At 40.5% G+C, this 25,352-nt stretch overlaps 1 protein-coding gene across 6 annotated transcripts in view; it reads right to left on the bottom strand.

The window, feature by feature from the left end:
- SETBP1 (SET binding protein 1) overlaps positions 1-25,352 on the bottom strand; it is a 409,906-nt gene that overhangs the window by 12,581 nt on the left and 371,973 nt on the right. For 5 of the 6 annotated variants that reach the window (XM_070778561.1, XM_070778557.1, XM_070778559.1 and 2 more), the window contains 2 exons: positions 16,586-16,756; positions 3,341-3,373 (listed from right to left, as the gene is read on the bottom strand). In XM_070778561.1, the coding sequence (XP_070634662.1) occupies positions 3,341-3,373; positions 16,586-16,756 (204 nt within the window). The remainder of the gene's footprint in view (positions 1-3,340; positions 3,374-16,585; positions 16,757-25,352) is intronic. The other variant, XM_070778560.1, reaches the window with a different exon arrangement.

The following is a 25,352-nucleotide window of genomic DNA, read 5'->3' as shown; positions in this document are numbered from 1 at the left end:
TAAGATCTTTAATCAGTTAAAAAAAAAGTTTTTCACAAAAAATGAAAATACTTTGTAATGAGACCAAGAATATCAGTGAAATATGTCATATACCACACAGAGTTTCATTGGTTACCTTGCAGCAAACTTGCAGCAGTATAAAGACGTTGCTATTTTCCAAGATGAATCTGGCAATTTTCTTTACTTTGAGAGAAGGATTCTAAATATTTTCACCTTCTTGGTGCTGTCAATAGGCTGTCTATAATGTTACCTTGCAATTGTTAAAAAACAAAAAAAGCCCTTAATGCCCCTTTAGGGGAAAATGGGCAAGAAAGTAACTGCTTTTAGAAGCCAACTCATCTTACAGAGACAGCAATTTTTGAAATTGATTGGAAATGTTTTCAGAGATCTGAGCTCATTAAAAAACGCAATGCCTTTTGATATGCAAGACCATCTGACTGTTAATAAAGGAAGTTGGTTAGTCTAATTTCAACAACAACAAAAACCCTTGCTTAGTTGATGGATGGGATTGAAAAAAACAGTGCTATGATTCAAAATGAGGCACTTTCTCCTTTTGGACCTATGTTTATATGAAATACCATTTTAACCTATAACGTCTACTGTCAAGTACTGAAACAAACTGGATTTGAAATGAAATCTTCAAATTGCTTAGTCACAAGTGTTAAAACCCAAGATTTTCAAAAAGAAGTATTCAAATGCAATCACTTGGTTCTCTCTGAAACATTATTAAAAATATTAAAATTAGTATAAAATTTTGATGACAGAGAAAATATTTTTGTTTCACTAATAATACAGTTCAATGAAATTTCAATTTATTTTGAGAATATTATTTATTTCAGCTTTGTCTCAACTTTTCAAATTTACATTTTAAAACTGCACATATGTATTTACATGGGGATAATGTTCAAAATTATTTTACTGATATCACCTCATGATCAAAAATTTGAACTGCTTAAAAAGTTTTCCTTTGTTTTTCTAGGCTCCTGAAGACTTTATTTACTGAGTATTTAATCCTAGAGGAATTTAACTTTCTATGAATCCATAGCTTAAGAAGTCATTAAAGCTTCTTGAAGACAGCGTGTGTTCTTCTTTGTACCCCTCATAATGAAGAGAACAATAGTTCCTTTCTCATAGTAGATGCTTGATTAATATTTCCTGTTGGATTGTTTCAGCTTCTAAGCCCTAGAAACCAAAGCCTAACATCATTAATCTGCATATTCCCTAGAGCACCTTGAATTGAATTGCATGCAATTCCAAGACAGTCAAAAGAGTGTTTCATTCATGGAGAGCCTCTGGAGTGGGATTTGATGCTGACCTCCATGTTTTGGAAAGGCAGTTCTGAGGTCCTGGTTCCTAGGTTTTCAGAATCCTTGACTTTTCTGACCATGGGGTTAAAATGCCAGTCCTTTCATGAGCCTGGGTTTTGGACAAACCACCTGCAGTTTTGGACAGATAAAGGCGGTGGTGACTAGCCTCCAGAGAGAGACTAAGCCAAGCAAGAACACTGCCAGGTTGCTCAGAGAATCTCTGAGAAAGGGAACCAGGACTTTAGCAGGCCTGAGAAAGCTTGATGAAGGGAATGAGCTCAGAGACCAGAAAACAAGAAATAGGGGCAACTATATCAACCTCAAAGTGAACTGTGCATATTATTAGCAGGAATTGCCCAGGATGAATCTACAGAAGAATTTTAAGTCCGGGAGTTTTTCTGAGAGTGATACTTAATAGAGTCAGAGTGGCTTGGTGAGGAGTGAACTGAGAGTGGCGGCACTCATTAGCTGAGGAATACTAGAGCCATTTAGCCTGACTCTGTGTTCAATCAACTTTGGTTTTTGTATGTTGCATGCTGCTCAAGCCCCAGCAGACTGACTAGACAACGTGAGAGGCTGGATAGAAGTGCAGTTAATGCCAAAAAGTTTGACGCTACATCTGTTGAGTCTCACAGCATGCCAGGTGGTCACGCGGCGGGGGTAGCTGCAACCTCTCAAAGGGCTCTTTATTTCTCTTTTCTTTCCTCTCAAATGTGGCATAGCAGTATTCTTAACTGTAAATACCATCACTTATATAATACTTCAGCTATTGTAGATATGTGTTCATAAGTGATCACGAGAGACTTTCTTTCTCTCTTGTAAGTTTTGAAAAAGAAAATAGAAAAACAAGGAAGAACAAAGAATAATGTAACAGACATGATCTTATGAAAATTTTCACATTTTTAATATTTAGGCTTGGATGAAATAAATCCTTATTGACTATGCTAGAACTTTAAGAATTACATCAAATGGTTGGTATTCATGTTTTGTTTTCTATTTGGTCTTAATGATTGCATTTGAGTTTACTTAAAACTCAGACTTTTGTTTACAATCTGATAGAAAACATATTGACCAGGACATTTGGAGAATGAAGTGCTCATCTTGATTTTTCACCCCTCAGTACTGTGTGCCTTCAGACAAATCTCTCAATTCCTTGGCAGGACATTTACTTCGGAATAAATATGATTCTGTAAAAATAGCTATATACCTCCAAGTCTTCTCTGTTCTAGGTAAAATGTCCTCAATTCCTTCATCTATGTGCATATGAAATTAATTCTAAACTATATTCCATTTTGATTACCCTCCACTGGAGATTTAATCATCTGACAAATCTCACCTTAAATTTTGTTGCCCAGGATGGAACTGATTTTCCAAGTATGAAGTGATGAATGCATATGGCACTACACTTAATGTGAACTACATAAAAACAAACAACCAAAAAGCCTCCTTTTTTTTTTTTTTCCAGCAACATCACATGGTTGGTTCACATTAAATGGAAGCTCAATTAACTCTCTTAAACACTTTCATAAGTTTGGCCACCAAACTTGGCCATTGCTACATGGAATTGGTTTTTGAGCTTAAATGCAAGTCTTCTATTTAAATCTGCAAAATTTAATTTTACTGGTTTTAATCTATTGTGAAAGTCTGGAATCTTATTTGTGTTTTCTCAGAGAGAGCCCAGGTTTGTGAAGTTTCCAGAGAATCTGAATACCCACATGTCAACTTTTGCTTTAACCCCTTCTGAGCATGATTCGTGTGACTCAAATGCATGCTACTATTTTTCTCTTGATTGAAGTTTTTCCAGAAAAGATGTCAACTTACACAACGAAATATCCCTAAATTCTTCATAAAACCAGCAAACAATTTATACCCATTGCTTTAGACTTTCACATATGTTTGTGTCTGGTTAGTAAATGAAGGGTGTACCACAGAAACAATAACTTTGCGTAGCCCACAGGTGTATGCCCAACTCTATTATTTCTGCCAGAAAGGATATTGCATCTCATGTTGGAGAGGGAAAAGAGAAGTCTTACATTTTTCTTTTATCCAGAGGCAATTCTCCAGCCCTAGTGGGAAAAGAAAAGACAAAAACAAAACAAAACAATGCTAGTTGTGGTTCCAGGGCTTTCCAGTTTCTGCTGGAATTCATTCAAATGAAGTCCTCTCCCTAAAAGCCAAAAAGGACTCTCATTTCAGTGTTAATCTTTCTGGTCCTGTACATTGCTTATGTCTCTCTGATGGCACTTCACAAATTGTGTCCTGTTTTAAGATGATGGGATTACTCTGCACTTATCTCTTCTTTTAAATTGTTTTTTCGTAAGGCACAAGGACCATATCTTAGCCATTCTTATTTATTCTTAGAACAAACAGGGACTGAGCTCACTCTGTGCCAGGTGCTGTGCTGGGCACTCAGTTCCAGCTCTCTTAGGTGAGGTCCTAGTACAGAGCTCAGCTCACTTACTTGAAATGGACAATCCATGTGCTCCAACCTAAACCAACACTTACCATCTATTTTGTAAAATCTGTGTGTAAAATAGAAAAGGACTCATTGAAGGTGATCCAAATCACTGTAAATTAAACTAGATCCTCACATATTTCAGCTGTTCACTGCTCTCCTCAGAGCACCATTAGCTGTTGGAGTATCCAAGCTACGATCAAAAGCACTGAAGTACTATGAAATACAGGCTGAACTCCAAACCACCTCATAGGAGAAGCGAAGCTTCGATGAAAGAAACAAGTTTAGAATTTATTAAGTGCCATTAAGAAAACAAGCTTGAACATTTAAGTCCACTGATTAATGAAAACTATGGTCCCTTGGAAAAAGGAGACAAGTACATGTTATATATTGATTATGTAACACCAGAAATGAGAGTGACAGAGACAGAGGATGGGTGGGGAGATGAAAGGTCTTCTCATGGCTGAACATCTGGATCAGAATTATAATGGTTTATTGTGGGGGAGTGGTCATAGCTCTTTTGGCAAATTATCTATACATTTAAGTTCTGAGCACTAAATCAATAGGTTGGGTTTGTTGTTATTATCGCTTTTTTTTTTTTTTTTCCAAATAAAAGCTTGGATAGACACAAGGCAGCAAATATTTCTTCCTCAATTTAAGATTTGACAATTTAACAGGAAAACACTCATTCATCATCTTTTCCTTTGAGAGACCATAAATTATTGGCTCATATACCATGTGGCTTGGATTCTAGGAAAAGTTAGTGTAAACAAACCCAAGTTACAATGCGTGGAGTAAGAGAGTGAGTCATAAACAAAACACAGACATATGCTCTCATATAAATAAGGGCCTGGATCATCAGCTTCCCAAAGTCTGCTTCTCATTAATTACACAACAAAATGAACTTTCCATATGTAAAGCCCAAATCACTTAACTCTAGCAACTTGCACAAGACAAAGACCAGGATTGTACCTAAAAGGCACTGACAAAAAACTGAATTTCAAAATAATGAAAGTCCTCTCAAAATATCTTCAGGTATTGGAGGGCAAGAAAATCCCTTGGAGGAGTGTTTCTGAGCACTGAAACTATTCCCAACAACCGAGGAACACTGCTTGAGGCTGGTCTGATCCCCTGCTGAATTTAAAGGTAGTATCAGGTGTACTCTCTTTTGTTCTGAGCTCTGTCATCTTTATGGGGCAAGCCCTGGGTCCAGGCCACACAGGGTGTTCACAGACATCGCTGGGAACACTGAAGAGTTGAAATTCCCTCCGTCAGTACCTTCTCACTGTCCTTTGAAATTGCCCATTGGTAGCACAGATTCACGTTTCCTTATTGTTGTATGAAGGCTATCTGGTTTCTCTTAATTTAAAGAAATTTCAAGGAAACACAGAACAATTCCTAGGGAAGAGGATTCTTGAACTGGTGAGGAACTCTGAGAGAGATGGTAAGCAGCTAAGTTCTCTCCTTGTGTCTCTTTGAAAAGTAGACCTCATAAAGCAAACTAACAACATTACTTACAAGGGACATTAAAATAACAGATGTCACATTTTAGGAGTCTTGGGTGGGGAAGAGAGGAGAAAAAGAAATTCTATTCTTTGCTGGGGGTGTAGTGGGGTGTATGTATGCTTTTTTAAAAAATCATTAATTTACTCAATGATTGTTTTTGTAGCAATTACTCTTTGTGTCATACCATAGACCATAAAAGGTAAGTGGACTGTATCACCTCTGCTCTCATACGAAACTATAGGAAAGGGGGAGAAATGAACATTTCTGGAGAACCCACAGTGCAGTCTGCAGTATTTCACGTATTTCCTCATTTAATTGTGATCACAACCAAGTGAAGACATTACTATCTCTATTGAACAGAGGTGAAAACTCAGACCTAAGAGAATAAATAATTGCTCCAAAGGACACATAAGTCATGGATTCATGGATTCAAGCAAGGGCTGCCCTATTTCAAAGTGAGTTTCATACCATATTTCCCTACTAAGAAAGCAAAGAAGACAAGGAACGGGACCAGGAGAAATCCTGGGTTTCCCTGGTTTTCCCAATTTCAAAGGGCTTTTCCAGCTCCCAAATTTCACAGTTAAATAACACAGGTATTACTGTGTTCTAGATCACAAGTAGATCAAGTAGAACAAGTAGATCACCTGTTCTACTTCTGCTAGACTAGGTCTTCTTCACATTGCTTTGATCCTGTTGCTGTCTCAAGGTCACATGCCTTTAAGGGTTCTGTATAGGGAGCCAGACAGCCAATATAATGAGTGAGGTTGACCAGGATTATGAAAGAAGGTGGGGGTAAATAGAGGAGGACATGTGAAAATAATGAGAATATGGCCCATCCAATGGGACAAATGTTATTCTGTATCAACCATTGTTGTCAGGTAGGAATCTGAGTCCAAATTTATCAGATAATCTGGTTTCCAAAAAACCAGAACTCTGATTATTATGTAAACCTGATGTTGAAAATCTACAAATTAACTTTTTAAAAAATGTATAAACCTGTGTAGGTCAATTGAAATACAACTGCAGACAGCTATTGGCCCATGACTTTATTTTGCTATCATTGTCCTTCAGAAGAATCACCATGACTCATTCTAGAATTTCAAGGACTCCAGGTTCTGACCCCAAACCTTTCTTCCAGCCTTATCTGTCATTATTTCTACATACACATCTATCTTAGAGATGCTGTAAACCTGTCTTTTCTGCTTCTGTCTACTTATTTAATTTGATCCATCCTTCGAGGGCCATCTCAACTCTTCTCTCCCCAGATTATCTCAGTGTCCTCCAAACTCCCTTAGTGCCATTCAACTGGAAACTAATGATTTATTAGTTGCTAAATGATAGCTCTGTTAGTATCTGAGACTGTTATTCAATCTATTAATTTAAAAATATTATTTGGCCATTTCATGTTTTAGAGTCAGGTCTTCCCAAATAGTGTGAACGTTTCCCTAGGGCAAGGGCCAGTATTCACTTGCATGTATCATTGTGGCAGGTACTTAAAAAATATTTGACAATTTGTAACAAAACCTTCTAGAAGTTTCAGTAAGACGCGCTTAATATGAAGCCCTTAACAGGTGGCATGAAGTAAGAGTATTTGGAGGAGGTAGTGAGAATAAAGGGGCTTCCCAGGTGGTGCTAGTGGTAAAGAGCCCACCGGCCAATTCAAGAGACATAAGAGACTCAGGTTCAATCCCTGTGTTGTGAAGATGCCCTGCAGGATGGCATGACAACCCACTCTAGTATTCTTGCCTAGAGAATCCCCATGGACAAAGGAGCCTGGTGGGCTGCAGTCCAGAGTCAGACACGACTGAAGCAACTGAGCACGCATGCATGCAGTGAGGATAAAACTTCTAAAGATAGTTAATGGGTGTTATGATCTGAGTCATAACATGACTAAATTATGACTTACATGATTAAATCATAGCATGACATGACTTCATTTTTGACATGAGAGGGGTCATAAGACAGTAATATATTGTTTTGAGTATGTGATTGGTGTTTTTATCTGCTATTTCATTTCTTTCTCATCACTGCCTAAAAAGCAGAAATTATTTTTCCTATCTCACTGATGAGGAAACTGAGACTCAGAAGTCTTACACTGTTACTCACCTAAGGAAATTAAGTACTGCAGGCTATGCAATAACACTGGTCCTTGAATTTCAAATCCAGTTTTAACTTTACATCTGTGTGGTAGCCAGAAAGAGTCCAGGTTTCCTAATTTCTAGCAGGTAATATTTGTAATTCAGTTCACTTCTCTGGGCTCAATTTCCTCAGCTGCAACATGAAGGGGTTTGCAGAAATCCCTTCTAGTCTATTCTAAATCAGTCTTGTCAATTCCAGTATAAGTAGGAGAAGGAATCCCCCTGGGAGGTGCTCTGAGATTATCACAATGACTCTCCAAGGTAGAGTGAAGTGGGCTGCGGGTGAGTTGTACCTCTCTCTATGTCTGTCTGTCTCTTTCTCTGTCACACCTGTTTATTCTCTCTAAACCTCTTTCTTCAGTCTCTTAGACTGACTTACAGTCTGCCTGGACCACTAAAGATCATTCTTAATGACAGTCATTACACAGTTCTTCCACGCTGCCTGAGGCCATTTCCGCAGCAATAAGCAGGAAAGACCCTGTCCCCCTTCACAGCTGGGCTCAGTATGCCAACTTCACTGGAACCAAGAAGTTTTTCAAAAACTCTCCATTAATTACAGGAAACCAAAAGCACTGTCCCCCCTTCTCATTAACACAATTGCTTTCAGTGGCCACTAAATTATCTCACTACCATTAAACTAACAATCTAATTAGACTTCTGGAAATGGAAAGAGCCAATGAATAAGGCAGGCATGTCACTTTCATCTCAAAACTGATCGTAAAATATTTGTGCCCTTTTGTTCTCGGCCACATAAAATCTGCCCTGAAAGACTGTCCTTTCATTCTCTCCTGTTTATAAAGAGGAGTTTGAATATTTGATATAAAATGAGTATCTTAATAGAAATCACTTCACGTGTGGGAGGTTTTCTTTCCCGCATTTCTGAGCGTGGGATCATTATTACAATGATCGCACCTGACTCCCCTGGTGTGTGATGCCTCACAGCCAAACCTCCCACTGGGCTTCGATGAAGGTGTGAATGATACTATCACTAGGAAGATGATAAATTGTATTATTATCATTATTCTGTTTTTAAGAGGGTCTGATTGTAGCAAGAGGTGGTTGGGAGTGTAATCTGTACAAAGCATTCGGAGAAGATAAATTGAGTTAAACTTCTCACAGGCATAGCACTTTCCAACCTGACATTAAACCCTCTGTCTTTCCTAAAATTTCAGCTCTGGAGAGAGCAAAATTAGTTAAATCCAGTCCAGGCATGTTTACTGAGTATCTACTATGTAACCCAGCTCTGCAGGAGGTTCTTGACACCCAAATATGATTAAATGTTGCTTAATAGCAGTGTTCCTGAATCTTTTTTCTCTTGTTTTCATCCCATTTAGCCCAAGGTTCTGGAAATTCATGGGTTACTCAATACTCATTGAATGGAACAAATCTTAAACAGGAAATGGTTGCTGCCCTCCAGAAATCAATACTTTGGGCAGAATTCAAGAATGGTATATATAAAATAATTAAGTACGCATCAGCATAGGCCAGTGTAAACTCCAGCTTTCCACTGAGAAGTTCACCCTGAAAACCCCAAAGGATTTCTGAGTAAAGGAAAACATTTATGTGTACAAGTTCCTCCTCCTCTGTATAAGCACATACCCATTTACCAAATAGACCATGCCATTTAGGCTGTTTTTTATCTTTAACTTGAAAACAATCTTCCTTGGAGGATATCCTGGTGGACTAGCCAGAAGCTGGTCTGCTACTACTGAACAGAAGATTCTAGAGGCCTCAGAGGTCCCTCTCAGGTTGCTCCTTTTGCAGAACAGTCTCAGGATGATTTGCTGTTTCTGGGGCTGACATGGAAAATAAAAGCAAATCAATGCCTCTTAACTCTAGTAAATATCATGCTAGAGTATGTGTTTTTGTGCAACAGATGGTCTTGTGCAGGAGACAGTTGTCCAGTTCATTTTGACTAGTATTTAATGATTAGCTATTGTTTGCCCATGCCACCTCAGAGCTAGATACTGGGGTTTCAACGTTGAATGAGGAGTACTGGGTTTGGGCTCCCTGCGGCATACAGCAAATTCCCACTGGCTATTGGATTTACATATGGGAATGTATATGTTTCCATGCTACTCACTCAATTCATTGGTCCATCCCTCGCCTTCCCCGACTATGTCCACAAGTCTGTTCACTATGCCTGCATCTCTGTTGCTGCCCTGCAAATAGGTTCATCAGTATCATCGTTCTAGATTCCACATGTATGTGGTGGGGTGAGGTGGGAGATAGGAGGAAGGTTCAGAGGGAGGGGACACATGTATACCTATGGCTGATTCATGTTGATGTATGGTAGAAAATTAGCACAATATTGTAAAGAGATTATCCTCCAATTAAAAATAAGTTTTAAAAAAGTCAAATAAGGTCTGACAATAGGGCAGTGGACAGTGCAGAATATGACACAGACACCACATTAAATGTAGGGATCAATGATCAACAGGCTTGTAGGGAGCCATGGGGCACAGAAGATGTGGTGTCTCATGTAGGGTGATTCTCAAAGTGGGTGTAAGGGAAGCCTTCTTAGAGTTGAAGACACTTACGATGAGTCTTGAAGAATAATCATGAATTCAATATTCAAACAGCTTGAGGAGTGGGTGAAGGAGATAGGAACATTCCAGGGTGGAAAACAGGTAATAACAGTAAGAGTTTCTAACAGTAACAATAGTAGCAGCGACAATAAGACTTACTTGCTGAACTCTTCCTATGTGTCAGGCACTCTGCTAAGATTTGCTTAAGGCTTACTTCATTTATTCCTCACCATAATCCTTTATGCTGGGTACCATGCTTTTCCCCGTCCACAGACGTGAACACTGCTTTAGTGGAGTACTGAGCTTCCAGTGCAGGCAATCAGAAGCAAGAACACATGCGTTCAGCTAGAGCGTTGCACAGCCCACAAGTGGTGTCAAGAAAAATGAGCCAAAACTTAGAAACAAGGTAAATGGAAGGGTGCATGTCCTTTTGGAGTCGTAGCGTCATTTCACAGGCCTGCCCAAGGATGATTAATTATCCAGGGAAATGTACCCTTATTGAATTCACTATCCACTGCTGAGTAAAGGCTCAGATTCTGCCAGGTAATATATTAACTTGTAGACTTTTGCCCAGAAAATATGCAAATTATTTCTTTCCAGTAGAAATATAAGCCCAGAGGTTATGGTTTTATTGCCCGTTAGGACATTCACTGAGCAATCTTGCTGAGGATGCTTTCTCCAATGCCTACATTCCTGCAATGCCATTTTCTATTTCTAATTCTTTCTGGACCAGTTTTATCACCATGTTGGTTTCCTCATTAAAGAGCTGAATGAATCTTTGACATGAGTTTTTAGTTTTTTGAAAAGTACACTCTGACAGTGGGGATTCCAAAGGAGTTTGGGGCTGGTGACGTTTTCAGGCAAATGGGGTTGGAGCAGAAGGCAGGGGCTAGATTCTGGAGAATATGCTGCTTCTTGGGGATGTTTACAGCCGTGTTGTTCAATCGCTAAGCTGTGTCCGACTCTTTGTGACCCCATAGACTGCAGCATTCCAGGCATCCCTGTCCTTCCCTATTTCCTAGAGTTTGCTCAAACTTGTGTCTATTGAGTTGGACAGCTTTGGCCATAGCAAGAACTCAGCTTTTCTAGGATGTCCAGTTTTGAGCCAAAGGGAAGGGGCTCTTTTAGGACTTCAGTGTTCAGTAGAGCTTGCTAGGCAGAGTCTGTTTGCTACTGAGCTACTGAGCTCATTCTGAGCTACTTCAACATCAGTGGGTAGGTAGCCCTTTAGAACATTTGAGTGATATGTTTTTTAAATAAAGCTTTATTTTCTCTAGATCTTTTTGAACTTTTTCTCCTGTATATTTTAAGTGATTAATCTGGACTTAGAGAAATTTATTTTACAATTTGATGACTTCTTTGGTTTGTATACTTATGGCTCTTAGATGTTCCAAATCCTATCAACTTGCACATATATTTGCTCTATTTTGGTTCTTTTTGAAGGACAAGACTTTTGGCTGAATTGACCTGTTATTTTGATCAGGAGCTTCAGATCATGATTCCCCATATGACAAAAAACAAATACATTACTTTACAATTCTGAAGTTCCTGTTCATTGCTTCTTGCATTTGCACCTGGATATTATTTCATCCTTTTGCTTTTAGAAGCAAAATGTCTAAACATTTGATAGACTTATGAAATTTAAATATTTTCACTTACTCTGATAGTTCTAAACAAGACATATCATGCAGTTTGAGAGAGTAGTTTATTAGCCTTGATACAAAACAGATACAAACTATAAACTAAGAGCTATGATCCCTCCATTGCCCCTCTGTCATCTCTAACAAGTCTATACCTTGAACAGGTGAGATTTGGTGACAGCAACCTTGATACATGTCTTTTTTCCTATTTGAATTTAAGATGAGAGATTATCAGTGTGTGTGTGAGAGAGAGAGAGAGAGAGAGAGAGAGAGAACAAGAAAGGAATGCCTGCCTATTTGCTTGTTTTTCCATCACTACTACTCTGGACTCTTGGTGTAGAAACCAAAGAAATTTATTTTCTTGGTGTTTTATGAAGTGCCTACAAACTTTGTAATTTACTTAATAACATAGTCTCATCCTAAATACAAAGTGTGGGAGCATGTTTTAGTAGTGAAACCCTGTACTCTCTACACATTCCATAATCTCCTTGAGAAATCAGTTCAGTGTGTAGAGGATCAGAAAAATCAGGCTAACTTATTCAGGTGCACATTATCTGGTGTGGTTATTCAATCACTATTGGAACAGGGCAATAGAAGTTATTTCAAATTATATATCATTTTGAACAAACTTTATTGAAGCTTTCACTGCATTAGCCCTAATTACTCACAATAATGATGCAGTGCTGCCTTGAACCAGACCTCCTGTGCTGTGCCAGGGGACTGCAGCTGATCAATGGCTATTGAGCAGTTTGATCACGAAAGCTGACCTGCTTGAGCACCAGTGGCTCCCACTGCCTTCCCTCCCTCCCAGAAGGTCACAGACTGACATGTTCTCAGTCTGGCCACTCTCTCTTATAGCTCCTTTTCTGCCTCCTCCTCCAAATCAATAACTTCATAAGCAGCACGACTACCAGACTTGGAGAAGCTAAAAAAAAATTCCCTTAAACAAATAAAAATACACACATACACACACCTACCAGCTAGAAAAGACATATTTTTAAGCCTCTGACCTACATTCATTTCTTCCATTTCATGTTTATAAAATGAAGTGGGAAATGTTCCTTTTTCTCTTTCACCAAAGACCACCTGTCTAAAAAAAATACCATTAGGACTAGAGACTGATAAATTATTTGGCAAGTATTTACCAACAGCCTACCACATGTCTGTCAAATGTTTCCCATTTGCTTGTTAAGCAGTTCCAATATCAAACATGTTTTTCTCAGATGTCTCCCATGTTGTTTGGTACTGAATACGTATACAGCTATTCCCTTGTAATCATTCATTTCACTCAGTGATTATTTATTCAGCACCTACTATGTGTCAGGGACTGTACTAGATACCTTAAAGTAAATGGAATTTCAAGTTAATTGAATTATTTTAGCATTTTAAAAATCTCAATAGGGAATTCCCTGGCAGTCCAGTGGTTAGGACCCTGTACTTCCACTGCAGAGGGGATGGGTTCCATCTCTGGTTGGGGATACCTCATGCCACGTGGTCAAAAAAATACCTCAATAAATGATTTCTTAAATTAGTTATGCTTTATAAGCAACTTAATTTTACTCTTCTTTCCTTTTCCTTCTCGCACTTGTCTGGGTTTTCAAAATCATTCCATAGAAATGATGACCTATTGGAAAATAAGTTGATTTCTGTATACAGCCAGAAGTAATTTCTAAATTACCTTATTTATAGTGAAAGATGGTACTCTAAAGAAAACAATAAAGTGAGTTTTCTCATCGCACCCCACTCCAGTACTCTTGCCTGGAAAATCCCATGGATGGAGGAGCCTGGAAGGCTGCAGTCCATGGGCTCGCTGAGGGTCGGACACGACTGAGTGGCTTCACTTTCACTTTTCACTTTCATGCATTGGAGAAGGAAATGGCAACCCACTCCAGTGTTCTTGCCTGGAGAATCCCAGGGATGGGGGAGCCTGGTGGGCTGCCGTCTATGGGGTCGCACAGAGTCGGACACGAATGAAGCGACTTAGCAGCAGCAGCAGCAGCAGCAGCAGTGTACAAGCACCGCACTGAATGAAATCAAACCCAGAAACTATTTATTAACCGCCTTCTGTATACTTGACTTTGGTTAAAGCATCCAATTATGAGTTTCACTCACTGTTCTCTAAAAAAATTAGAAGTCCATAATTAGGGAGAAAGAAGTCTGCCTCTGCTACTGTTGGGCCTATGACAGAAATGAGATTCCACTGGAAATCAGGCAGTAAATCAAGAAATTTGAATTCTAATCCAACTGCATGACCTCAGGCAAATTTCTGAATCTTGGAAGCATCAATGTCTTCACATGTGAAATGGGGCACTGGGCATGAGCCCAGGTTGTGCAACCCTAACTCTCTTAGATTTCTGGGAAGACGTTTGTCTGTGGGGAGTGGACTCTCAGGACGGTCTGGTCTCCAGCACCTGCAGTAGGTCTTTAGCTTGTTTTCCCGTAAAGTTCCGCTCAGCAGTCTAAGACCCGGAAACGGACCAAATCTGTGAAATTCTCGTGAGGCTCTCCTTTGAGCACTGCCAAAAATAAACAGCCTATTCCTATATCCTGAAACAGGAGGGCTTTGGCTCAGCTCTTATTACCAGAAAGGCGGGTTTAAAAGTTTAATATCCACCTGTTTCTATGCCCATTTGGCATATTTGTAAATTATTGAATGCAAATAGAGGAGGTGAGCCTGTAGAAGCTTGGGATCCCAAGAATGCATTCTCTCACTCAGGATGGAAAGAGTTCAGGAAAGGAAAACAGGGGATCACCTGTCTTTTGCCTCTGGGAAATATCTATTCTTGGCAAGCAAAGGCGGAAACACACAGGCTAATTTTTAAATCCATAAAGGGAGGTCTCCAGAGCTTAACTGACAGAGTTCAATAAGCAGTTATCTGGATGGGTATGCATACTTTGGGCTTCCCAGGTGGCACCAGTGCTAAAGAAAACCCCTGCCAATGCAGGAGACATAAGAGACATGGGTTCAGTCCCTGGGTTGGAGACATCCCCTGGAGTGGAGCATAGCAACCCACTCCAGTATTCTTGCCTGGAGAATCACATGGACAGAGGAGCCTGGGGGGTTACAGTCCATGGTGTTGCAAAGAGTGGGACACAACTAAAGTGACTTAGCATGCACACACACACATATGCAGACTCTGGCCCAAATCTTTTGCTCCAGCCAAGTGATGAATTCCTAGAGTTCCAGGCATGGTAGCAGTGCCCTTTTCTCTATCCACAGATGCCCTTCCACAAAGATACTGCAAGTCTCAGGGGCAGCTTCTTCTGCTTTCCTCTGTGATTCTCCCTCCTAGAGGGAGAGCTATTCTTATAGCTGGCATCCTTTACCTGGCATTTCCATCAAAAACGTTTCATTTCACACCTAGCAAGTGAAAGATGCTAATGTTCTTGATCATATTGGAGAGATGATCCCATTTCTTCAAAGCAAGATTTCCCAAGTGGTGGTAAAGACTACCATTTCCAAGAGATGTTAAGAACTATTCCCAGGAAAAAAAAATGAGGTTGTGTGGTCAGGTAAGATCGTGAAATTCTGTGTCTCACCCTCCTGGAACTTCACGGTGCACACTGGTCAATTAAAGGCTTAGGAAAACCCTGCAGAAGGAAGCAGGTACAGAGTAGCATTCCTCACACTCATCTAAGTTTGAAAACATCTATCACAAAACACCTACTGATATTTTGTGAGACTCAACGTGGGAAATCATGCCAAATACTTCTTTCTGTTATTTCAGTTGGCCTCCTTTCCTAATTACCAATGGTCTCAGTGAAAGAGGTGGGTATGGAGACAAGTTGAGTTCTCTATTTAAAGCAATCTGCTGAATTAGAGGGCTTTTCTGGTGGCTCAGACGTTAAAGAATCCACCTGCAATGTGGGAGACCTGGGTTTGATCCCTGGGTTGGGACGATCCCCTGGAGGAGGGCATGGCAACCCACTCCAGTATTCTTGCCTGGAGGAAGATGGGTTTAGAGTGAATATCAATAATGAGTGTCTTCTTGGGCTTCTAATCATAATAGGCATTTCTAAATACGGCAATATGCCTACGATTTACCAGTACATCAATTCAACACATTTTATGGAATGTGCCATCATTCTGGGTGCCATGAAGACAGAAGAATCTAAATCATGGGTTCTATCTCTAAGGTACATACAATTCTGTCACAAGAGAAAAGTTAAAGGAAGCATTTCTTATGCAGTCCAAATGCACGACAGAGATGCTGCACGCTATAGGTATTCAGAGAAGGTGTGACTTACTTGCTGGGCCTTGAAGATCTGAAGGATGTGAATAGGAATTGAGTAAGGCTGTCCTCAAGAAAGGTGTTGAGCCAAGCACAAGGTCTTCCTCCCTGGCAGTAGGGATGAGTCTAGCATACTGGGGTTGATACAGGAGATGATGTGTGAAGTAATGGAAGGCAGAGCATAAGGGATGTCTGAGTAAGGAGCTTGTATTTTATAAACTGCTAGTGAGGAGCCAGGTGGCTATTGAGGAATTCATGACATCATGAGGCAGAATGAATTGACCCTCAGGGAAGCGCTGATTATTGTCTCCTAACCCTGGTGAGCACAGGAGATAGTGAAATGCAGTGGTCGAGACCATGTGTTTTGGACCTGAGTTGAAATCTTGACTGTCTAAAATTTCCCGGGGCAAGTTTCCTTACCCTTAGCTTCCTCTTCTGGAATGAAGATGCACGTATTTGTTCCAGAGAGCTCTTTTATGAGTTACATGAGATGACACATATAAGGTCCTTTGTGCCGAGGCTAGTAATTACGAAGAATTCAGTGATTAATACTGTTACTATTACTCACTGACCTCTGCTTCCAGGTTCTGAGATGATCTCCTTCCTTTCTTAGACCTTGTCCCACTTGAAAAATCCAGTGCTGAAACAGCGCCTGTGCTCAGCATCTGTGGGAGGTTGGCTGAGCACAGAACGCTTACCTGTATTCAGAAGCACATTTCCAGAGGGCTTCGCCACGCCCACCTTCCCTGGGGCAAATCCAAAGCATCTGAAGTGCTCACCTGCATCCGACGTTGCTGCCGATGCAGCAAGGAGAGATAACACTGGGGCAGGTGGGATCGCAACACTGTCCACCGTGGCTGGCTTCTTCCTGGTCATCACGGTGGACGCTGAGCTCTCGTTCTTACCATGCGTTGCCGTTTGGTCCACTTTTAAGTGGGGACTTGGTATCCCTAAAAAAACAATGACCCCAAAGCCTACAGTCACTTTAAAGAAACAGGAAGACAGACAACATAAAATCTGAAAATGACCCAAGGTCACATCATCAAATGATCTGAACTTTGGCTGCAAGAATGACATTTTAGAATGTTTAAAGAGAAAAAAAAAAGAATTAGAAGCATGACTGGTTTTGGTTTTGTGGCTGTTAGTGGTGACAACATTTGGGTGGGCTACCTGAAAGTAGGGGTCAGGGCACAGGTCTAATGGATTATCCATTGCATACACTTTACCTTCCATGGGTCAAGAAGCCTGTTTTTTACAGAGGTTGTGGTATACACAGCACGGAGGGGAGAAGTGCACCCCATCCTAGCGAGGCTTCTCATCTCAGTCAGCTGAGGAGACAAGACTAAATGAAAAGGAAAAGTGTGGGCAACAAGTGTGGGCAGGTCTGCATGTTATTCATTCTAGGTGCTCGGGAGGAAGGGGTTAGTGTGGGAAGAAGTGGGGAAAGGCTTCCCAGAGCAGCATGGTTGAAGAAAAGGCATTCTCAGTGCTTAGGAGAATGTCTCCTAAGTCATGGGTGGGGAATGAAGATGATTCAGGCAAGAAGTCAGTCTTCTGGAGGCAGAAGATGCCCTGTGGGGACTGTTGTATAAATAGTCATCAGACCAAGTGAGAGCTGTACGTGGGGGCCTTTGAGTGTCTGGTCATAATAGTCACATCTTTATGATGCTGAAAAGCCTGGGTAGGCTCTTATAAGGTGCCTGTGGATGGGCCTGGAAATTTACCACATGACACATTATAAGAACTATTCTGGAGCCTTGTTTCCTGGGCTCAAATCCAAGCCCTCTTACTTATCAGCTGCGTGATCATGAGCAAGTTGCTTAACCTCTCCAAGCTTCAAGCTTCCTTAACTGTGCAGATGGGATGGAACCACATTTTCTCATAGGAGTGGTTTGCAGCATCCATAAGTCAATCAAAATAAAGGGCTCAGAACAATGTCTGACACATAGTCCATGCTATGTGTTTCCTGTCATGATTATTGCTATTTTTACTACTATCACTATTATAACTTGCTCCACAGGTCAAACTAAAACCAGCCAGCAAAGCCTCAGTTCTCCTACCTGACATAACCAGGGATTTCTGGGGACCTTCTACATCCCTAACTGAAAAAAAAAAAAAATCACTCTCCAACTCATCTAAGCCTAAGTTCAGAGACTGGAGGTATCTGAATCCATGTCGAAAGGTCATCTACTCAGAATTTCTTTATTTGTAGGCTACAGACCACTGATAGCAACAACAAGAAGTGGCAAATAGCAACAACAATAACAAATAGCAATTGTTGACTTTTTTCCCATCCAACCAACTTGAGTGACACTGGTTCCTCCTAGACTGTCAACGTACCTCCACAGTGAGATCTGCTTACTTGGGCCTTAACAGCAGCCCTGTGAAGCATGTAGTGTAGAGCTTACTATTTTCTTAATTTTATAGAAGAGGTCAACACATTTCTGGGATGTTAAGAGATAACTGACTAAACTCATCCAGCTCTTATTGTCAGAGCTGGAAGTTTTCAAGTAGCCAGATGCTAAACTCAGGGGTCATCTTGGTGCACTGGCCATCTTCCAACATCTGCCCATGACCCCGCCTACCAACAGCATGCTTCACACTGAGGACACAGAGGCCCTGTATCACACCTGGAAAAGGCATCTGTAACCACCTAAGGAAGAAATCCTGACATTTTCATTTACCTTCCACTACCTAGATAGCATATTCAAAAGCAGAGACATTACTTTGCCAACAAAGGTCCGTCTAGTCAAGGCTATGGTTTTTCCAGTGGTCATGTATGGATGTGAGAGTTGGACTGTGAAGAAGGCTGAGCACCGAAGAATTGATGCTTTTGACCTGTGGTGTTGGAGAAGACTCTTGAGAGTCCCTTGGACTGCAAGGAGATCCAACCAGTCCATTCTAAAGAGATCAGTCCTGGGTGTTCTTTGGAAGGAATGATGCTAAAGCTGAAACTCCAGTACTTTGGCCACCTCGTGTGACGAGTTGACTCATTGGAAAAGACTCTGATGCTGGGAGGGATTTGGGGCAGGAGGAAAAGGGGACGACAGAGGATGAGATGGCTGGATGGCATAACCGACTCAATGGATGGGAGTTTGAGTGAACTCCGGGAGTTGGTGATGGACAGGAGGCCTGGCATGCTGCAATTCATGGGGTCACAAAGAGTCGGACACGACTGAACGACTGAACTGAACTGAACTGACCTTCCTCCTACTCTCCACCCCAAACCTCTGAAGCTTCCACTTGAGGAGCTGTAAATAACAATACCATTTTTGTTTTTTGATTTCATATTTCATAGAGTTTTGACAGTGGGGGTGCACAAACATGAAATTCTATGACAGAGAGACTGCAAGGCACAACCACCAAGAAATCAGGAAGTGCAACAATCATGGAAATGACCCCTGGATGATGCCAGTTTGAAAATATGTAGGTGTGCAAGGGATAGGCAAGGTAAACACAGGCAATATGTGTAAAATGCATACAGAATCTTCTGCCAGGAGATACATCCAAATAGCTAACTGTGGTTATTCCGAGGAAAGAGAGCACAGGAAAGATTAGTGTGGGAGTTTTTACTTCTGCTCTTTAGCCTTCTTTAGTGTGAATATTTTTTAAACTACAAACATATTTTAAACTGTTTTTCCATTGAGAAAATACACATAGTTTAGAAATACCCTAGTGGTCTATCAGAGTATGGTCATCAGAGTAGACTGGCTGATGCACTTTGACTGTGGATGGCTAACAAATCTAGCAATGGGACAGAAAGCCTAAGTCAGGAGAATCCCCCACAGTGGTACCCTGCGCCACCCTGGCCCTGTTCCCGTTAAACGGGCGCAAGCGTCCTTGGCACAGCACACCTCTGGAACTTTAAGCTGCCAGAGGTCTGTTGGATTCTAGGTCCTCTCCCTGATCTGTCTGTCCTCTTTGTACCTGTGGACACAGGTGGGGCAGGTAGCTCTTTACTCAAATTATGACATGCACAAGGACTGAGCCATAAACAGGATTAGCAGGCAGATATTTAACTTTCACTTGGGAACACAGTGATTTTAAGCCATTTTGGTTGTACCCTTTTCAAACAGAGATTCACAATCCACATCATGCCATTAAAATGGATCTGATCACACCTCTCTTGGGTGTACTTTGCTACTCAAGTGTTTATATTACAGAATATGTTAAAAATAATAAAATGACACTTGGAACACTCTATAATTCAGATGGTCACTATTTAGCTATCTTGAAAGCCCTAGATAATTTAGGATTTTCTAGATTATAGTACTGTTTACTAATTGCCATCCAATGAATTAGAAAACAAAACAAAAAAAATCCTGATGTTTTCTCAGACATATTCCAGTTTTGAAAGGACTAGGGAAATAATTCCAGAAGTAGTGTATGTGGGCAAGAATATTAGATAAACTGTAAACGAAGGCTGATATAACAGTACTAGCAATTCACAAACTCTGTCTAGGAGCAGAGGTCTCAGGAAACTGGAATGGGTGACTTCTCCTTGGGAGAGAGCATTGGACAGGCTGGCCACTGGAAGTCTTGGCTTCCCTTCATTCCAGGTGGCAGCATATGCTGCCATGGAGAGGTACCCAAAGGACCAGACAAATGGGAAACATTTCAGAACCAGTTCTCACAAATGCTAGGTGACAGCAGAATGGTGGGGTATTTGGCAAGTTCCTTTCCAGCATGAGCCTGGCTGTTCTCTCCAAGGGAGGAAGATTTTTGAGGCTGGAGACCAGTCATGAAGAAAGCCAGATTCAGCACTGTCCTGACTAGACCACTGAGGTGTGGCCCTGCTGCTTATCCTGGGGCATGAGGAAAGGCAATGAATGATGGCTTCGATCTGGGAAAGGATCACTCTGTCAAATTCAGACAGCAGACTGTACGAAGATGGTAGATGTGTTCAGAGGAGCCCCAAACCCCAACACAGGACAAACTGTACTGAGGCTTGCCTATCTGGAGGCCAGTACATTTTTAAAGGAGGAAATAACAATGCTAATAACCTCGTGGATCCAACATCTGTTCATAATTAAGAGAGATGAGCCAAAGAGAAATAAAAAAAGTTAAACTTAAATGAAAACATTCTACTATAATCTGTTGACCTTGATTGATAAATTTTCTAAAAAAGTCTTTGAAACTGTGCATAGCCTATCGAGGGACAGTCACTCATTTTCAAAGGTAATTTCTCATAGATCACTTATCCTCTTAAACCTCTACCTGCACACTGTGTTTGCATTAGAGACTTGATTTATGGATTCCAGCTCCTCTGATGCAGAAGCTGACTTCCTGTTGCCTTGGTTACTTGGAGCTCAGTTCAAGGTTAAAGTACTCCCAAATCAGAATCAGTGGCAGACGCTGCTTCTAGAGGCCAGGTTATTGACTGCCCCAGGATGCGAAAAGGTCAGAGACCAAAGCATTGTTTACTGCCTTAAGGGTGAGTCAATATTGAATCAATAGCTTCGATATCTTGATTCTGTTTCTTCCGAAGTAGTAGTTGCTGTTCAATTACCTCTTCCCCAGGTTGCTCAAGGTTACAGGGGTCATGCAGGAAAAGCAGGGTCTAACAGTGGCTGATTTTCCCAGGATCCCTGTAATGAGCTTTGTGACCTTGGATAATAAAAACCAGCCAAACCACAGAGTAATTTGTATGTCGCTCAGGTTTATAAAGTTAGTTATCTACTCATCTCATGTTCTTTATGGAGAAACAAACAAATCTTTGTGGGACAGTTACTGTTTACTCCTGTTTTCTAGAAGAGAAAATGGAGGTTCAAGGAGGTGAGACAACTCATCTAAAAACACACTGCTGGTAAGAAGTAGTAAAAATTAGATCTTAACTCCTGGCTGAGTCCTCATTTCATACTTTCTTTAAAAGTGCTGATAGAATCATCATCCAGGGATCATACGTAATTCATTTTGTAATATCTACTACAGAAAGCAATATATCTGTAAAACAGCATGTGATTAATATAGACTTAATTAATTTTTTAATTCTAAGATTTGCAAATGCCCAGATGTTTCCTGTAGACAAAACTCAGAATGGCATAGTGAGAAAGGCTGACACCACTGGGGTGGTTAGTTCCTTCCATCATCTTTTTGATCCTTTCACAGTAGAATGTAGGACTTGGCATGGACTGAGATGCATGTTTTGTTGAACAGTCAGTGGCTTTTAATCTTGCAAGGAGCAATGATATGCATTATGCCATTTGCCCCTTGCAGCATCCCTATGTATGGATGCCAAGAGTCAGAGGGTGAAACTCCAGATTCACAAATAAGAAAACCAAGGCAAAGATGACCAGGTGAGTGCCCAAGCTCACATATCACATGTGTAGGAAAAAGCGGAGCTGAAATCCAGGCCTCTTGACTCACTTCAAAGTTCTTTTCTGTTCCCTAACACATTGACTTTTGGGTCAACCAGTATGTATTTTTCACAAGAGGAAACTCATCCTGATAACTTGATTTTAATTCCTTTTCTCATATGCTGGTTGTCTGTATGAATTCTCCCATTTCTCTTTTATTCTTGTTTGCAAATGAACTTCACTCATGGTAAATAAGGGGATACACGTTATAGAATAAAGTGAATTAAGAAATAGATGGATTTGGAAAATAACGTACTTCTGTGCCAAAGTCAATAAAAATGTTATTTTTGTTACATCATCTTATTCATTAACTCAGCAAGTATTTATTGAACATCTACCACACCAAGGATGTGACACTGGTCAAAACAGTTGAAGCCCCTAAGTTTTCTAAGAATTACATTCTAATTACCTCTGCATAGCATAAAGGTAGCTGTTACTTTTTATAAGGATTCTGAAGTATCCTAAAGAGCCTCTTTAATCATAAAAAAATCAGAACCTTTGCGACACATACAGAATCTTTGGGTAAATTTGTAAAAGCCACGACACCTAGGTGGAGATCCCCAAGGGCCCAGATCTTAGCAAAGAGAGGGTATGATTGTAAACGTTCAAATGAAGCATGACTTCCTGTGCGCAGTGCACCCCGATGTTCATGGTTTGTACAGGAGCACGGGCTGCTTCTCGGCACCCTTTTCTCCTCGAGCCTACACACTGCGAACAACCTGCTCAATTCCTGGTGATGCCCTATCAACATGTGTTTTGTGTCAAATGAATTTTACTTCATTTCAGGATCTTAAGAGATGAAATTCAGCCAAGGTCACTTGTAAGTAGGATGCTATTCAGTGAGCCTGGAGTCAGTCATTTTAAAACCAGCAGTTATTTGAGTGCTGCATAGCACAACTCAGAAAATGTGATCTCTGTCTTCACAAAGAAGGTTGAGTTAAGTAGAGAGTGCGATAAAACAGAAACACTTACAAAACTGATAAACCAAGTGAGATCGGAAGTCAAAGGAGTCAAATTCATAGGAAGTCAAATTCATTTCCTCCATGAATTAGGAGGAAAATGAGATCTCAGTGGGATCTGAGGTGGTCTTGTGTTCACTCATATATTAATTCAACATTCATTAAGAGCCTGTAAGTGCCAGGTACCTTTAAGTATAGGGAACAAGAACCTTCTCTGAATGGGGCAAACCCGTCCATGCAGGAAGACAGATACAAGCACAAAAAGCCCAGTCTTGAATAATAAGTAGAATTCAACAACTAAAAGTAGAGAGAAGGCCTGCCAGGACTGGGAAATGACAAGAGCAAAAGGAAATAACAATCCTTCTTTGTGAAACTGAGACAAGAGTGCTTGGGCTGAGTTGTAAAAACCAAATACTGAAACATATGTTTGGAAAGGTAGTTGGGAAAAATTAAACCCACATCTTGTGGTTAGGTAGAGTTAGTTTCTCCCTTCCACATATATGTCTTATCATCTTGGAGAGACTTCTACAATAGGATTTATCTCCTATTATGTAATTATTTGTTCATTGTTCTGACAATTCTTGTAGGTAACTGCAAAATCTAAAAGTCAGGAACCATGTCTAACTTTATTTTGATTCCCTAGCACTTAGCTTGATGGGTATTAGATACTCAAAAGTGTTGGATGGATGAATGGACAAATGGAATATACATTTCTTCTTCTAGGCCCAAACCTTCTGGGGAAGCTGCTCAAATTATTTCTGTTCACACATGGTCTTCTAACCTAAAACTTCTTTTTCAGCACAGTGCAGAGTACAGGTGACATTCTCTGGGGGTAAGATACCTGCATTACTAGCTGTGTGATTTGGGGCAATTCATGTCAACTCGCTGTGTTCAGTATCCTCATCTGTTTAAACGAGGTTACTGAGGATTAAAAAAGTTTATATATTGTAGTAGAAAATAATGCCCCTCTTTATAATTCCTAGAACCTGTGAATGTGCTATGTATCATGGCAAGTAGGAATTAAGGTTGTATTAATTCTGTTAATTAATCAGCTGACCTTAATATCTGGAGAATATCCTTGATAATGAGACGGTCAAAATGTAGTGAAAAGTTTAAGTTCATTTAAATAAAAGGAGGTAGAAGAGTCAGAGAAAGAGATGCGGTGATTGAAGTAGGGTAAGGGAGCAGCTAAGATGGAGGAGGGATACAAGTTAAAGCAGTGATCCCCAATCTTTCTGACACCAGGGGCTGTTTTGTGGAAGACAATTTTTCCATGGATGGGGGTGGGGGCAGTGGGGATGGTCAGGCAGTAATATGAGCAATGGGGAGAAAGGAAAGTGGCAGATGAAGCTTCGCTTGCTTGCCTCCCACTCTCCTCCTGGCGTGCAGCTGGGGTTCCTAACAGGCTGTGGATGGGTACTGGTCCATGGCCCAGGGGTTTGGGACCCCTCAGTGAAGGAATGCAAGTTGCCTCAGGAAGGTTGGAAAAAGCAAGAATATAGATTCTTTCCTATAGTTTGCAGAAAGGAAGTTGATACTTTGATTTTAGCTCAGTGAGACTCATTTGGGATTTCTGACCTCTTACATTGTAATATAATACATTTTTGTTGGTTAAGCTACCAAGTTTGTGGAAATTTGTTATACCAGTAACAGAAATATTAACACATACAAAACCACTTATTATGGTGCCTAGATACAGTAAGCAGTCAACTGTGTTAACTATTATTACTCAGCACTACAGTCTTGGTGCTAATTGTTTCATTTTAAACTTATTTCATATGTTCAAGTCATGTGTATCTTCTGCATGCTTAATCACTCAGTTGTGTCCAGCTCTTTGGGACCCCACGGACTACAGCTGCCAGGTTCCTCTGCCCATGGGATTCTCCAGGCAAGAATACTGGAGTGGGTTGCCATTTCCTCCTCTAGGGGATCTTCTCAATTCAAGGATTGAACCTGTGTCTCAGTTTCCTCTTGGTCAGAATCTATTCTAGCTCTACTATTCTAAGTTGTCCAGATTCAGAGAAACCGCTAACAATCTGATTTGTTCTTGCTTCTCTTAATTTTGAAGTGAAGAAATGGGCTGAGAAGAGAATATTTTGTCTGTTAGAACTTCAAAGAGATATTTTATTAAAGACTCCTTTATGCAGTAAATTCTAATGCTGTAGAAGCCAGTCTATCCTAATCCTACAGTGAAAAAGTCACATCAGATGAAAGCTATTTTCTAGATGTGC

This window comes from Bos indicus, chromosome 24, assembly GCF_029378745.1.
Source record: "Bos indicus isolate NIAB-ARS_2022 breed Sahiwal x Tharparkar chromosome 24, NIAB-ARS_B.indTharparkar_mat_pri_1.0, whole genome shotgun sequence".
NCBI lineage: Eukaryota > Metazoa > Chordata > Mammalia > Artiodactyla > Bovidae > Bos > Bos indicus.
The sequence above is the reverse complement of the archived record's forward strand: the minus strand, read 5'-3'. Positions and strand labels throughout refer to the sequence as shown.